The sequence below is a fragment of the Agrilus planipennis genome, unplaced genomic scaffold, assembly GCF_000699045.2.
Source record: "Agrilus planipennis isolate EAB-ADULT unplaced genomic scaffold, Apla_2.0 scaffold21, whole genome shotgun sequence".
In the NCBI taxonomy this organism is placed as follows: domain Eukaryota; kingdom Metazoa; phylum Arthropoda; class Insecta; order Coleoptera; family Buprestidae; genus Agrilus; species Agrilus planipennis.
The window spans coordinates 2,115,455-2,131,952 of record NW_020439030.1 but is presented as its reverse complement, the minus strand read 5'-3'; the positions used below and the strand labels follow the sequence as shown (position 1 = coordinate 2,131,952).

General features: G+C 31.5%; 2 protein-coding genes and 2 long non-coding RNA genes across 4 annotated transcripts; all 4 read left to right on the top strand.

Moving 5' to 3' along the window:
* Window positions 1–345: 345 nt before the first annotated feature.
* LOC108740724 (kinase suppressor of Ras 2) lies at window positions 346–5,903 on the top strand. Its single transcript, XM_025976530.1, has 15 exons — window positions 346–638; window positions 760–1,033; window positions 1,118–1,396; window positions 1,453–1,615; window positions 1,691–1,848; window positions 1,954–2,214; window positions 2,287–2,408; window positions 2,474–2,588; window positions 2,701–2,939; window positions 3,418–3,591; window positions 3,652–3,837; window positions 4,127–4,260; window positions 4,670–4,804; window positions 4,978–5,107; window positions 5,380–5,903. The coding sequence occupies exons 1-15, from the start codon at window positions 489–491 to the stop codon at window positions 5,530–5,532; spliced, it is 2,673 nt and encodes an 890-aa protein (XP_025832315.1). The 5' UTR covers window positions 346–488; the 3' UTR covers window positions 5,533–5,903.
* A 3,257-nt stretch (window positions 5,904–9,160) lies between these two features.
* On the top strand, window positions 9,161–11,035 carry LOC108740717. Its single transcript, XR_001938399.1, has 4 exons — window positions 9,161–9,895; window positions 10,037–10,215; window positions 10,551–10,680; window positions 10,927–11,035. It is a non-coding gene; the product is annotated as an uncharacterized LOC108740717 (long non-coding RNA).
* Window positions 11,036–11,367: 332 nt separating this feature from the next.
* On the top strand, window positions 11,368–12,234 carry LOC112905011 (kinase suppressor of Ras 2-like). The gene is made up of 3 exons (XM_025976504.1): window positions 11,368–11,660; window positions 11,782–12,055; window positions 12,140–12,234. Exons 1-3 carry the CDS (start codon window positions 11,511–11,513, stop codon window positions 12,232–12,234), a joined length of 519 nt encoding a protein of 172 aa, XP_025832289.1. The 5' UTR covers window positions 11,368–11,510.
* A 36-nt stretch (window positions 12,235–12,270) lies between these two features.
* On the top strand, window positions 12,271–14,134 carry LOC108740710. The gene is made up of 4 exons (XR_001938398.2): window positions 12,271–12,419; window positions 13,141–13,253; window positions 13,432–13,623; window positions 13,966–14,134. It is a non-coding gene; the product is annotated as an uncharacterized LOC108740710 (long non-coding RNA).
* The last annotated feature ends 2,364 nt before the right edge of the window (window positions 14,135–16,498 follow it).

Here is a 16,498-nt window from a genome sequence, read left to right as displayed (position 1 = left end):
AGTTTGTTCCCTTTTTTTACCTTTTTCAGTGTGTTTTACCGAGGCTTGTCTTAAATTCTTTTTCAAAATTTTCCTTTTCATTCTCTAAAGGTAATTACTACTAAATATAAGTGTTAAATTTTTAGAAAATACTTTAAATCTCTAAATCTTAACCTCTCTAGGAATTTTTAATTCGTCATAGTTGTTAGTATTTGTTATTTGAAAATAAAAGGAAAAATGTATTTGACTTCTTTTGACCTTGATTTTGAATTCGCGCCAAGTCTAATTTCATAAAAGCTGCCTTGTTTTCACTCTCTTTCATATTCATATTTCCATCTCTTTTCATGTTCTTTTCTTTACAGAAGCTTTCAAGATGGCGAAGTGTCGTAAACGGAATTAAAGTTCCGAAATCATTATAATTGAATAATTGAAAAGACAGTGATATGTATATATTTGTGTTGTACGGTTTAGGTGTAAATGATAATTTGTAACCCTTCTGTGATATTGGGATGGCCGATGAGCAAGCAGAGCAAGAGCTACGAAGGAATTTACATATAATACAGTCAATGATTGATGTATCTGCAGAACGATTAGAAGGGCTGCGTACACAATGTGCAACAAGTGCAGAACTTACTCAACAAGAAATAAGAACTTTAGAGGTACGAAAAGAATATTTTTTCCTTGTTTCTTTTTAAATCTTATTTTATACATGTTCCGCTTTTTTCGATCCTAACCTGTAAATTACCTGTCAGACACTTGTCAAAAATCATGTATTTTTAGGGAAAACTCATAAAACTTTTTTCGAATCAACTTGTTACAAAGTCGAAGTTGAAAACTGGAGATCTAAAACACATTCCCTCCTTAACTCAATGGCTGCAAGTAGTAGGGTTAGGAAAAAATTCTATTCAAGGTCTCTGTCACAGGATCTCTTCCGTTGAAGAGTTACAAGAGAAGTCTGAACATGAACTTAGAACAATATTAAACGATCGAAATGCTAGGCCAGAAGAATTAAGTCGACTTTGTAGGGCATTACATAATTTAAAAAGATATACTGGTAAGTACTTCTTGTTTACATGTTCATTAATACATTTTATAGCATTTACAGTTGTTTATGGAGAGATAAATTGTAATGTTTTAGATGTATTAAAGAGGGGTGATAATGATGCAACTGATATGCACCTTTATTGGGACTCCTGGGATCGACACCATCACCTCAAAGGAGTTGGTCTTTCTCCAAGAGTTGCTAGGTCTAGAGCAACTCGAGCATCAGTACCTTCTGAGGAGAGTTTAGTTTTAAATAATAATAATAAGGCTTCAAACATTCTACCTTCTTCTTCGGTATCTAGTATTAATTCCTTAAATGCACAGACTGAAATAGCACCTCCTTTAACGCCACCTTTACAGACCAGAGGAAAAGGCAAGTTAAATTAAAAAATTGTGTTTTAGTGGTTTTTATTTTGTATAATAAAATAGGTATGAAGTTCCCAACAACTCCTCCTCCAAGAAGGAAACATTTAACTGGTATCCAAAATACGGGGACCCTTTTGACCGATTCATATCCTTTAACTAAGAGCAAATCACATGAATCACAACTAGCACCTTCAAAAAATGAAAATGGGGTGACAAACAATTCCAAGTAAGTTTTTTAAAAATGTCCTTTATCATTAAAGTGGATAAGAAGTCACTATTCATTTTTAATGTAAATTTTCAGTGTTATTCAGGTGAATACAGTTGGTAGACGAACAAGATTACCAACAGAACCTGGACCTGAAGGGATTGCAGGTTATGCAAGCCCTATTTTAAATAGTCCCATTAAATCACCCCCTTACAATAACGCTGGTACAGATAGTGATGATAGCAGTTTCAAATGTATGTATTTTTTTTTCTAGAATTAATTTCAAAGAAATTATTAATCGATTTATAAATTTCTTATTATTGTAATGTGTTGAATGATTGTAAATGAACATTTTTTAGCGGTGACTAGTTTACAAGTACCAAAATCGCCTCGTACACCTACGGTGATGCCCAGTATGGGTCATCAGATAGCCCATCGGTTCACCAAGACCTTTAAAATGATGGCAACCTGTGGATACTGTTCTAAACCAATTTATTTTGGAACCGGTTTAAAATGCAAGGACTGCAAGTACAAATGTCATAGGGAGTGTGAGGATAAAGTAGCTCCATCATGTGGATTACCTCCTGAATATCTGGATGAGTTCAAAAAAACCGTCCAAGGTAATGTACAGCATAAATAAGAGACATATTATTCAGTTTTTATTGAAAAATAAATGTTAATATTATTTATAGGTCCAATTTATCATTCACCCAACACTGGCAGGGTCAGTAACGCGAAAAATCTTATTAATTCGCTTACAGGAGGCCGGAAACACTCTCACCCTCAACCTTCGATGAACATTCCACCCTTTCCGGTAATGTCTATTAAAATAAAGAATATTAATTGAGCGAATATTTATGTACAATTTTTTTGTTTTAGCCCCCAGATTCAAGTTCCAATACGTCCAGTTGTAACAGTTCCACACCTTCGAGTCCGGCCCTGCAGCAGTCTCACACACCCCACTCCAGTGTGAAACAACAGTTTTATTTTCCAGGTATCCATTTTTTATTATACAATAGTTATAATCAACTGCTTGAGCAACTGAGTTTTTATGTATCCGAAGATTTTGGATAATTATTATCTGATTTTTCACTTTTATTTTATAGATGTGTCACATCAGGAAATAGGCGGCGAGGTGACGTTAGAGACGCATCCGCTTCCTTCGGGTCACAGTCGCGAATTGACCAGTTCACAGCAGTCGAAAGAAAGCGACCGTACTGCTTCAGCATCAGGAAGCACGAGTACTGATTCCGACAGAACACCTGTTCGAGTTGATTCGCAAGACAGTCAGGTGTCTGACTCAGATACGATAACCGACGGGCATAGGTGGCCTAGGCAGAATAGCGTGAGTTTCATTTTTTTCATTATTTAATAATCATACAAATTTAATTTATCATAAATCAGAGTTCCTTTTTAAGTTAAAAGAAATGGGGTAAAAGTACCTTCCAGGTTGAATTGCTGTAGTCTATATTTGGCAAACACTAGATGTTTTGTCTTCAGTGACGACGAAGTCTAATAATTGTCTCTCTGGAGATTGAAGATTAGACGTCGTTGTTAATGAAGCTCGAGGACAAAACATTTGGAGCTTTTGTCAAGTGTAGTAAAGACACTAGTAATAAAAACCTATATTGTATACGTTTTAATTAAATTATAATTAAAATTTCACAATTTATTTATCTTACAAAAATCGATTAAATAATAAATTATACTGTTGGTTTTACCTTGGTAATTTTGAAAATAGCGAGTGTTATTTATTTGCGATTTAATATTTTGTATATAATCATTGTAAAACTTATAAACGAAATGTATCTATATTTTATTAGTTGTCAATGAGGGAATGGGACATTCCATATGACGAATTAAAAATCGGAGAACCGATAGGTATGGGTAGGTTTGGAACTGTCCATCGAGGATACTGGCATGGTGACGTGGCAATTAAGCTGATTGAAATGGACGACTTAGACGATGAGAAGACTTTAGACCACTTTCGAAATGAGGTTTGAATCTTGTATTTCTCACGATGTTGTTATCTGTGAGGTTGTATTCTATTACTTTAGGTATCGACTTTTCGTAAAACTCGACATGAAAATTTGGTACTGTTTATGGGGGCATGTATGAAACCTCCGAAACTCGCTGTTGTGACCAGCCTTAGCAAGGGGATGACTCTTTACACCCACATACATCTACGCAAGGACAAGTTCAACATGAACAGGACAACCATGGTCGCCCAACAAATATCACAGGTACTCAATCATTTTATCATCAACAGTGCGAACTGAAGAAACAATAGTTGTTTAGATTATCGATTTGTTTACGTTAACAAATGTTAAATTTAATATATANTTAAACAGTGATGAAATGCTGTTTTTTGTAAAATGGCGTTTTCTCTTACTCGATTAATACCTAGTAAAGTTTTTTAGTTTGTTCACGGTATAGGGCGGTCTAGCATATTAATTGAACATGCTGGTAAAATGTTTTATTTTGTTTTATAATGTATCAGAAATTACGGTATGTATGTTTATTATTTTTCAGGGTATGGGATACCTTCATGCTAAAGGGATCGTTCATAAGGATTTAAAGAGCAAAAACATTTTTCTCGAAAATGGAAAGGTTGTAATTACAGATTTTGGTTTGTTCAGTGTTACAAAGCTTTGTGGTGGCAATAAGTGAGTAATATTTTTTTTTAATTTCCTGCAATTGCTAAAGAAAACAATTAAACATTAATGAAAGCGTATTATTTATTTAATTACTCTGTATTAAGCAGTTATTGTATTATGTATTTACTAATAACATTTATATATAAAGGAAATTATGAGTACTGTCAGCACAGGACTGCTTTGTATTACGTAGTTAGTATCGGCAATTTCTTATGCGAAGTGTACGATGTGTTGCATACCAATTCTTTAAATTTAATTTTTAACACAAAGAAAGTGATTAAACAAATTGTTCACAAAAGTGAATTTCGACCAGTCGAAGCAATGGTGCTAACAGTTTCGAGCTCACAGTGGCTGATAGGGAGGAAGAACTAGTTTAAATAACAATTATTCTATTAAATGTAAATCTTTTTTTTTTCAGAAAAAGTGAAGCTTTGGGCATTCCTCCAGGTTGGCTTTGTTACTTGTCCCCAGAAATAATGCGGAGCCTTAAGGCTCATCAGTCCTACGACGACGAGTTACCTTTTAGTAATGCGTCTGATGTTTATGCTTTTGGGTATGAAGCACTTTATCTTCTTTTTATTAATTGTATTGTTATTAATTGTTTTTCCTGCATATACCTTTTGCTAGGTTTCTCTCGTTTTTAAATAATCTTTTCATTTGTATTTTTCTTATTTTTACATTTTTCAAATTATACCAGTTGTTTATTTTGGTTTTCTTTTATTTCAGCACTGTGTGGTACGAGCTGCTATGTGGCGAGTGGCCTTTTAAGGGACAACCTCCTGAGGCGATTATCTGGCAAGTCGGCAAGGGAATGAAGCAGCCACTTGCTAACCTACAGGCTTCGAGAGACGTGAAGGTAAGGAATATTTAAAACAATAATTATTGTTTTTTTAGCAATTGTGTGAACTTTAATTTTTCTGGTAAAGTTGATATAAAAACACGGAATTTAAAAATAGGATTAGGTTTCAAGGGGTTAAAACGTTGTAGTCATCCTTCACTGTCCCCAAGCTGTACTTATTTGTAATATTTTTGATCCTTGTTCGCGGTATACGGCAGTCTATCGTATTAATGTTCACACTATTGCGAGTCTACTGTATTGTTATGTAAATGTAATTTACATTGTTTTAGGACATCTTAATGTTGTGTTGGTCATATCGTCCAGGCGATCGTCCCGATTTTATTCGTCTCTTGAACATTCTGGACAAGTTGCCCAAGAAGAGGTTGGCTAGGAGCCCTTCTCACCCTATCCACCTGTCGCGATCAGCCGAGTCTGTGTTTTAAAATCAATGCCTGTCCTTGTCGTGTTTTTGTGTGCGCGTGTTCGTGTAATTGTGCGTGCGTGTGTCCGTGTCGTCTTTTTAAGTATATATCAATTCATTTGCATTTTCCTTTAAATGCAAACTGTTTTTTTTTTCTACTTTTTGTAGTAGCTGTACCTTCTTGCCCAGTGCGTAAGATGTTTTAATTTCTTTTTATTTGTAAGTTAAAGAGATCAAATCCGGGTTGACTATTTACTTTTTTTTTTCTTTTGGAACCGAAGAATATCGAAAAGGATACTAATTTGACGCATGTTTGGTAAGTGTATTTTATTATTTTACTTTTTTCAGTATTAAGATTTCGATTATTTTGATTTAGTTATTTGTACTTTAAAATAATGANATTAAAGTCGTTTAATTTTAAATAAAAAGTTTTATGAAGCAGTACTGAAGGAGTTTTATGGACACTGATAGAACCAGCTTCCTGTCTTTTAAGAAGAAAGGAAGTTTTATGTAGAGTAAATATTGAACCTGGATTTGACATGGTGAGTAACTAGTAATGTATATAACATTGTTTTTATATGTAGTTAGTAGATTTATTCATACAGAATAAATTAAAGCTGTGCTTGACTATTCTATAATACGTTTGCGAGACTTATTTTCATATGAGAGCAATTTATACCTAATAAGAAAAATTGACTATACTATAAAAACATAAAAAATACTTTAACAAATTGTGTACATAACAAGTACAAATTCTTCGTAAAAAACGTTTTTTGGTAAGGGTTTTTATTTATTATCTAGTATTTCTCCCAGCTTGAAATGCCAGTAAAATAATTCTAAATTATCCACAGGCATTTTTATTGCCATTCTCAGGCTACATTTTACGTAAATGTGTTCTGATGTAAGAACCTTATCTTTGAATTCACGAACAAACAACCATAATTTTTATAATTTAAAATTAAAATTTCGTAACTTATTGTTTTAAATAAAGACTCTGACAAATTATAGATAGTTAATCTAACATTGAAGTTTTGAAATGGAAGTTTTGTAAAAACATTAATTATTTTGTAGGAAATGTATAATTTGCCTTTTTAATTTCATTTTTGTCAAAATTTGAGTCCCCTTTTTAGACACGATTTAAAGAGAAAAAAAAATGTGTTCCTTATCATTGATTCATACAAATATAGAGTACCCACTTTGAATATGTTTAAATAAATTATTCATTACATTAATGAGAAAAAATTACTGAAGATAATATCCGCTATTATTTATTAGATTATTTATAGTTTGTTTATTTGTGCAATAATCAAGGATTACACTTTTTATAATCTTGAATAATTTGAAATGATTGCATTTTGCGCACTCGGTCCCAGTATTTATTACTGTGATTGTAAAATTTTGAAGCATTTGTAAATATATGTATTTGCTAAGCTGTTTATTAAATTAACAATTATAAGGCACACAATTTCTTACCATTGGCGTTAAATGAAGGGTATTTTTTAATTTTTCTGGCGGTAAGATCTTTTTCGTTTTAACGAAGATAAGTATTTAATGTACAATATATCAGTACAAACCTGTCACAAAGAGAAAAAGGTTAAAATGTTTTAAATAGTTGTATAATACATAAACAAAGAGAAGTATTTGAGAAAACAAGGCTGGTAAGATTTGTAGTGCATCCCTTCGCTACCTCAGTTGTTTATTGTTATCTATTGGAACGTTTATTTGATGTATAAAATTGTTTTCTTTTTTTATTTGTTATTGATAATATAATTTAGAGCCTTCGGTTAAGAATTGTCCATACATTGTAAATATATTTGTTCTACGTGATTGATTACGAATGATAATAAGAAATATTAATACGAAGCAACGTTTCGAGTTTACTGTTGTTACTTCTTCAACTTTCAGGGAAAAAAATATTATGAGGGCCTTGCAATATTTTTTTCCTCTGCACAGTTGCTGCATTTTTGTTTCTCTGATGTTTATCCAAAATAAATTTTTCGTTTTCAACGAAAGATTTAAGTATGAAGTTAATACTGTACTTAATTAATAAAAATTTTTAGCTTTTTTTCTTATTACACCTAAAGATATCGAATTAGAAATAATAATTACCAAAATTATTTTTTTATTCGTTTCTAAAGATTGCCATTTCTTTTGCAGTTATAAGATGAAAGTAAAAAAGATTTAATTCAAACGTGCTTCGTGTTAATTATTATTTGAATATTGATCTTTTAATTAATGATAACAAACTATTGATGACTTGTACATAAAATGAAACACTATTTTCCTGTATATAAAAAAGATGATGTTTGCGTTTTGTTGGACAAAGTTGAAAAGGAAGAACTTTGTATATACGTTGCAAACATTCCCACATTGAATTTGTTTGTGCTCTAGTCAATTTAAGAGTTCTTGTGAAACTTCACGTAACATACGTAGTGCCGGGTGTTTTTTTTTTAGTCCTCCCAACAACTACGTATGTTACCTCGAATATTGTCACTTCACTCAATTTGAGTCAATGTACATTATTAAGGACTAGGGTAATAAAATGTTAATCTACCCCGAAATGAATGTTTAATATTATTATTATTCCTTCATTCTTCTCAAAATAAAGAGGAATTATAATGGGAAAATATAGATATTTTTTTTTTGTCGGTAAATTACCCGTCTAATGACAATAACAAAATAGTATTTGAATATGGAGCACATGTATGAAGAAATTTATTTTATTTAATTGTAGTCTTAGATCAGTGCACAATATAGGTAAATAGTATCAAATGTTTGTAAAAAGGGCATAATTTTGAAGAAAATCATGTATCAACCTAATGTAGCATTTTTTTACTTTACAATGTCATTTTGTTATTAGTTAGGTAATTTACTTACAGAAAATGCTTCATATATTTCCAATATAATTTTTTGTTATTTTGAAGTGGAAATTGGTCCTTATTCATATTCGTCCCTTAGAAAAACCTTAATAATATAAAAACCTGTTTAATTAAAGTTATTGTGCCCTCGTAACAGCAAAAAAGGTTGCACGTAGGTAGGACCCATTTTTGGCCCTTTGGATGGGTCAAATTTTTTATATAAGTTTGCTTTGATGGTTTTTGTAAAATTTACGATGGTGCTGTCGGGGACCAAAAATGGACCTTGCTACCAAATACTTATATTGGTAGTTAATAATTATTTGTTTGTGCATTTTCCGTGGTTTTACTGAAATTTTCTTAAAAGAAGGGTCCATTGGCTTGGTATTGATTGTATCAGTTTGGACATTTTTAAATTTTTTTATTCAGGTACATTTGAAATTAAAGTCGTTTAATTTTAAATAAAAAGTTTTATGAAGCAGTACTGAAGGAGTTTTATGGACACTGATAGAACCAGCTTCCTGTCTTTTAAGAAGAAAGGAAGTTTTATGTAGAGTAAATATTGAACCTGGATTTGACATGGTGAGTAACTAGTAATGTATATAACATTGTTTTTATATGTAGTTAGTAGATTTATTCATACAGAATAAATTAAAGCTGTGCTTGACTATTCTATAATACGTTTGCGAGACTTATTTTCATATGAGAGCAATTTATACCTAATAAGAAAAATTGACTATACTATAAAAACATAAAAAATACTTTAACAAATTGTGTACATAACAAGTACAAATTCTTCGTAAAAAACGTTTTTTGGTAAGGGTTTTTATTTATTATCTAGTATTTCTCCCAGCTTGAAATGCCAGTAAAATAATTCTAAATTATCCACAGGCATTTTTATTGCCATTCTCAGGCTACATTTTACGTAAATGTGTTCTGATGTAAGAACCTTATCTTTGAATTCACGAACAAACAACCTAAAAAACTGCCTTCGTTTGTCTGCTGTTGTCCTTGACAAAAACGATATTACAATAAAATTGTATTTTCTTGAATAGACGTACATCTTTCACCCAATGAATACGATTTGTTAACTACATTTCTTTATAAAAAGTAAATTAAAATAGATGAAAATTAATTAATTATTTTAATGAGATAATACCTTGGTAAAAGCATTTTGTGCACTCTGAAACTGTTTAGATACCTACATTTTAAAACGAAAGCATTCAGTATGAGAGTTAAAATAAGTAAATAATTTGTGCTTCAAGAGAATCAAAATTACTCATTACATTCGCTGATAATTTTAGAGAAAATTTTATTATCCAAACTTGCGTCTGCCTTTTAGGTGGTTAAAATTGATTATAAGTTGGATGCGAGCGACAGGGCCCTCAAGTTACCATTTTTTTAAGAAACCTTTTTGGGGATACAGAAAATCTTATTTTCCAAGTTTGATGAATCAGTTGTGTGTAAAAAAGTTTGCTTCAAACTAATTTTAAGTCAAAACATTCACGGAGGTTTTGAGGATGTAGATAGGTATGTAAAAAAAACGACATATGAAATCGTTCATTTGTTATATCAATTATAAGTACTGTGAACTTTTCTTTTTTGAGTACCTCTCGTATACTTCTTTACGTTCTTTGAAATTATTATTTCATTATTCTATCCATATTACAGGACTTTTATGCTCTGTTAAGAGATACGAGAAACCAGTTCACCTTTCGATGACCTTGCTTCAATTCCGTCCAGATGTATAGTTTACAGGCATTAATAAGTCTATCGCCTAGCAAAGTATTGTAACACGAGCATAATTCGAATGGAATTATTGTTGCAGTCGTCTTTTTTCAAAAACAAAGGTAAGTTGCCCGCATTTCACTTTTTCGTTAAGTTTAGTTTATTGTTATTTAACCATTGTGATCTGTTAGCTAAAACTATTTATTATGTAATTGGGCTAGGAACTTTATACTTTTATTACATTGCACCAAAAAAGTCGATAAAAAATATATAAAAGTATGCAGTTGTTTACCTAAACTTTTTCGCGGTTTTTAGTATTAGAAAGTATTAAAAATTTCTCAGTGTAATTTTTTATTTTAATTTCAGTTCGATTTCATTAACATACTTTAAATATATACTAGTTTATATTTGTTTTTCTTAACTACGATTTATAATGTTAATCATTACTTTTTCACAGTTCCATTTTATATAAAGAAGGTAAAAGAGTTTTCTCTGAAACACCTGCCCTATGTAGTATCTAGACAAGGAAGTCCCACTTTTTTCCTTATATTTCAACCAGCTTTTGACCGAAGAAAGATAAAATACTGGTATGTGCATCTGTTTTGCTATAATGCAATTTGAAATAAATTAAAAGGAAAAGTTTTAATTCTATTAGATGTGTTGATCAGAAAGTTGAAAATACATTTAAATATTATTAATTTATAAGCTTTTACATTTTTTTGTTTGTATTTAATAAATAAATAAAAAAATCAACATTACCATATTACATTGTTCTATAAGGATACTAAATTTGATATTATTAATTTGAACTAATGTAATCAATATTCCAACAGGAACATTATACACCTCTGGACACCATATGTAGTTGGATACTGATTGTAGAAATCCTCACTCTACCCCAAAACGTTGCAGTGTATATTTATCCATTAGAAGCAGAAACAGTGAGGGTAAGTGACATTAAGAATAAAATTAAGGTTTTAATTTAAGTTTAAATCGTCATAAATTAATAACTGACTAAAAAATTCGACTGGAAAAGATCGTGAATAAATTTCAACTTTTTTAATTTAATTGTTATTAGGAATACAAATATACTAATAAATTATGAAATTTCTTGACATTTTTATTGTTCTGTTATAAAAGGAAAAATGTATTTGACTTCTTTTGACCTTGATTTTGAATTCGCGCCAAGTCTAATTTCATAAAAGCTGCCTTGTTTTCACTCTCTTTCATATTCATATTTCCATCTCTTTTCATGTTCTTTTCTTTACAGAAGCTTTCAAGATGGCGAAGTGTCGTAAACGGAATTAAAGTTCCGAAATCATTATAATTGAATAATTGAAAAGACAGTGATATGTATATATTTGTGTTGTACGGTTTAGGTGTAAATGATAATTTGTAACCCTTCTGTGATATTGGGATGGCCGATGAGCAAGCAGAGCAAGAGCTACGAAGGAATTTACATATAATACAGTCAATGATTGATGTATCTGCAGAACGATTAGAAGGGCTGCGTACACAATGTGCAACAAGTGCAGAACTTACTCAACAAGAAATAAGAACTTTAGAGGTACGAAAAGAATATTTTTTCCTTGTTTCTTTTTAAATCTTATTTTATACATGTTCCGCTTTTTTCGATCCTAACCTGTAAATTACCTGTCAGACACTTGTCAAAAATCATGTATTTTTAGGGAAAACTCATAAAACTTTTTTCGAATCAACTTGTTACAAAGTCGAAGTTGAAAACTGGAGATCTAAAACACATTCCCTCCTTAACTCAATGGCTGCAAGTAGTAGGGTTAGGAAAAAATTCTATTCAAGGTCTCTGTCACAGGATCTCTTCCGTTGAAGAGTTACAAGAGAAGTCTGAACATGAACTTAGAACAATATTAAACGATCGAAATGCTAGGCCAGAAGAATTAAGTCGACTTTGTAGGGCATTACATAATTTAAAAAGATATACTGGTAAGTACTTCTTGTTTACATGTTCATTAATACATTTTATAGCATTTACAGTTGTTTATGGAGAGATAAATTGTAATGTTTTAGATGTATTAAAGAGGGGTGATAATGATGCAACTGATATGCACCTTTATTGGGACTCCTGGGATCGACACCATCACCNTAAGTCTGAACACTCATAATATTTCATTTTACAGGAACATTGTTAAAATTGTGGATACCATTTGCTATGGAATATCAGTCATATTAGTCCTTCTTCACTCCAGGATGTAGCAGTCCCTTATTGAAGCATAGAATACCTTTTGTTCACTGGAAACAGGCAGTGCCAAATGCTGTTGCAAAAGGAAAGATTTACGACGATGAATTGGTAAGTAATTATTAAAAATTAGAGTAAAATTGAGATCTTTCTAATAGAAGTTTGTATAAAATAAGTGATGCAGCGTTAAATATTAAATTTATTTATAAACTGTTAAAGAAACAATGCGTATATTTTGACTTTATGAGGAGCAGAAGATTTTGAGCATAAGAAATGCTTATTTTGCTTCTTGTAATAGTACCTTGTGTAATTATTATTTTTCCTTTCACTTTTCTCTAGGTTCACACTACGCCACTTTAAGATTTTTTACTTACTTTTTTACTTCTTTATTTAATACCAAAGTTAATTTTCGTTCTTTGTCTATTGTTCAGCAAGATAGAAAGAAAGCTTCTTTAAACATTAATACCATAATTTTCTGTCGGAAATTTGTTATAAACAAATTATCAATTTATAACTGAATTCAAGGGAACAATTTTAAAAAGTATCTTCATTTGTAATGTGGCGGTGGCGTGCTGGTTTCGTATTCCAACATGGAATTCTATCTTGGCATGTTGCTTGTTTACTCATCTACTGTAAATTTTTAGATTCTCGGTTTATTTGAGGTCTATGAATTACGATTTTGTTAAAATTATTGAATTTTGAAAACAGTTTTAAACTTCATTATCGATTTTTCATATTGATGACACGTCGTCAAAAATTGTTTTCGTTTTATAGCTAAAATCATTGATAAAAACATAGTGAACATATAACTAATATTAAGTTGTTTTGACAGATTTCCATTAAAATATAATAAATGAATATGGATACAGTGGATTGGAATATGGAGAAGCAGTCCCATTCATATGTTATTCTCTTGGGACTGGAAAAGATACATTTGTGGAAAGAGTAAGAAATCATTAATTATTTTCTGAAGTTGCATTTGTGGTTGTGATTTTCTTCTGAATTGTAATAATTAATGACAGAGTTCCTTCCATAGTCTATTATTTAATTTGTGGAAGTTACAGTTCTTAATATTGTACAACATAATATTTGAGATGAAATTAACATTTAATTATTTCAACAGGTTGTCACAAAGAAACAAAAAATAAGGATTGGAAACTTGGACTCTCCACAACCTCCTCTTATACTTGAAAGGTGCAATTTCAGTGATGTTGTGTGTTTTGCATGTTGGCTCATTTCACCATCAGTGTATTTCTTCGTTGTTAACGTTTAGGAATAGAAGTGGAGCACCCTACTGTCTACAATAATCCTGGAGGTTAGCAATTGTTTATTATTTTGACGGTAATTTTCACAGCAATGGCGATCCTTGGGATCTATGGTTTCTCTTCTGCCATCTATTGGCCTTAGCATAAATTGATGATAGCATGCATCTAAGGTAGTCTAGCAACTATTTATTGTTCACATCATTGGGTATCTATTATTTCTATTGTACTTATGCTTTTAACTTTTATCTATGAATAAAATGTCATAGGCCTTCATTTTGTAATTTGTTATTTACTTATTTTTTAGAGTAAATTTTTTGTGTTTGGCTTAGGCGTATTTAATGCCTTCCTTAATTAAGAATGTAATTAATATGTTGTTTTTGTCTTTTCTGCAGATTATCCAACAAATGAAAGAGACTAATGTTCAACTTGGTCATACTGAAACAGTCAAGGTCTACAGTGGTGTTGTCTTTTGTGAACTATATATTCGTGATTTGCTGTTTTCGTCTTCAGCTTGCAACATCATGAAGTTAATTTTCAACTGATAAATGAGAGCAACAGGAGATTTACNCTTTCTGAAACTAAAAATACACTTTTTGTAAATGCAATGCATCGAAATCGATTTGAACTGATAAAACGGTACATGTCAATAACGACAATTAAACAAAAGATGACAAATTTGGAAATGTATGGCCGCTTATATATAAATGAAAATTAAGAGATTTTTATACTTTGCAGAAATCCAAGAACAACTTAGCATTGATGAAAGCATGGTGCCATATTTTGGTTACCATGAGGCTAAACAGTTTCTGAAGGGAATATCAATACGTTTGGTCACAAAATATGGTGCATGTGTGGACCTCTTGGTTATGCAAGGAGTTTTGAGTAAAACCAAGGTTTGGAAAAGAATATTAAAGTTTCTATTGGTGTGCATGGGTCAGTGGGTAACGGATTTTGTCGCTCAATTATCTCCTATTATTCCCTTTAATCGATAAAACTGGTACACAGACCAAAGCAGAACGGTATTAGTTATACAGGTACGATGTGCGAAATCAATAGAAAAGAAAGATCAAGTATACTAATAATTTTGCAGTGATGTAAAGAACGATTTAACAGTAATAGTGTGGCATGTCAATCGAATTGTTTTGACACTTAGTAGCTGTGACAATTCTGCCCTGAAAAAAACAAAGTGCAAGTCTGCAATGGTACAGATATTTTTCAGTCGACTTACTTTTCACACTTGCAAAGTTTAAAAGGCTATATTCTGCACTGAGAATATTAAAGTTAATTAAAAATTTGTGGTTATTAATCCATTACCAACCTATCTGTTTCAGATTTACAGTAAAGAAGAAAAAGAAGAACCTGCAGTTAAAATGTTTCATTATTTTTTTTTTATTAGTTTTCATTTAACATCTTTCTTGTTTACATCTCCGCTTTGCTTACTGCTCATTCTTCCTAATTTGCTTCGCATTTCTACATGATGCAATGTTTCGTTATCATGTTCTCTTCTCTTCTTAGCCATGTGGGAGGAGGAAGGGCCGCCTCGAACAAATCCCCGTGGCCTTAGCTTTTTAGTTGAACTTAAAAGTCTCTTACACACTTTTCGCGAGTCTACTCTAGCATCACTTCCTTACAGGGGACAGGGTACAGTGGATTATTTGGAATAGAAGCAATAGGCGACTGTCCAGTTTGCCTTGGCCAAATCTGTCCAATCTTCTCTACCAAATCTATTAGTCGTTGCCGTTAGTCCTGTTAATTGCACTATTTACTTTTAGATTCCCTAAGAAGAATGAAGACATCGTATTTTTTGTTTTTATTGTGTTTTTTTCTTTAAATTCCATTTGTTTTCTTGTCTTTCTCTTACAGGTATTTTGTGTTGTAACTTTTATAAGTATAAGTATACTTTGTAACTTTTATAAGTCATTATAAACTGTTATTTATGAGATATTTTGTTTGTATCATGTGTTATACAGTTGTTTGAAATAAATATCGTTGTAATAGATGTAATTTTTGTCTAAATAAATAAAACTTAACTCATTATTGTTTTATCATTTGCGTGTTTTACCTGTGTAATAGTTGTTGAATGCATTTAAAACAAAGTAAAATAAATAAAAGTTAAATGTGTGACCTTAGATCGCCTTTGGTCAGTGTAATAGTTGAATGGATTTAAAACAGAGCAAAATGAATAAATTAAGTTAAATATGTGATCTTGGATCGCCGTAAATCAGTATTCATATATATTTTCGGAACCTTAGTGATTGCAGCGCCCTCTAGCGGGGGATAGCTGAACTACTTCGTTCGTCGATTTGTCGCCAGGGGGGCGCGACCGTGGCGCCTCTTTTGACAAACCGTCGAACTATTGGAGTTCAAGAGCGTACAGCTAGATGGCGCTGCAGTCGCCCAGGGTTTGAACCAAATACGAGGGTTGGTCAGAAAGTAATTGAAAAAGATCCTACCCAACTTATGCTCTCCTAATACAAATGTTGGAATTTATGAAAATTTTCGGTTTTAAGCCAAATACGAGGGTTGGTCAGAAGGTAATGGAAAAATCAAAAATTGTTTTCTGAAATTTTGTTGTTCCATAACTTTTCGACCGGCCCTCGTATATAACAGAAAACTGAAAATTTTGTTAATTCTGAATATTTGTATTAGGAGAGCATAAGTTGCAAAAGGTCTTTTTAAAAGTTCCAATTTTTAGCGCGGGTTCAACTATATGGCAGTCTTGTTTTTCGTTTTTCTACATCGTCCGGCTTTGAAACGTTTAATTGTACTATTACTATCATAATTTATGGTCATTTCCAGTATTATAACTATAACTTAAATTTCTCAAAAGATGTCTTAGTGTTATTTTTAATAAATAAAACGCTGTTTATGCTAAAATGAGGTTTATTCAGCAATTTTATTATATATTATGATAACAAACTATTG

Coding starts and splice junctions, on each gene's coding strand:
- LOC108740724 (XM_025976530.1), top strand. CDS start 489: ATGGCCGATGAGCAAGCAGAGCAAGAGCTACGAAGGAATTTACATATA. Junction 1,034..1,117: donor TAATTTAAAAAGATATACTG/GTAAGTACTTCT, acceptor GTAATGTTTTAG/ATGTATTAAAGAGGGGTGAT. Junction 5,108..5,379: donor AGGCTTCGAGAGACGTGAAG/GTAAGGAATATT, acceptor ACATTGTTTTAG/GACATCTTAATGTTGTGTTG.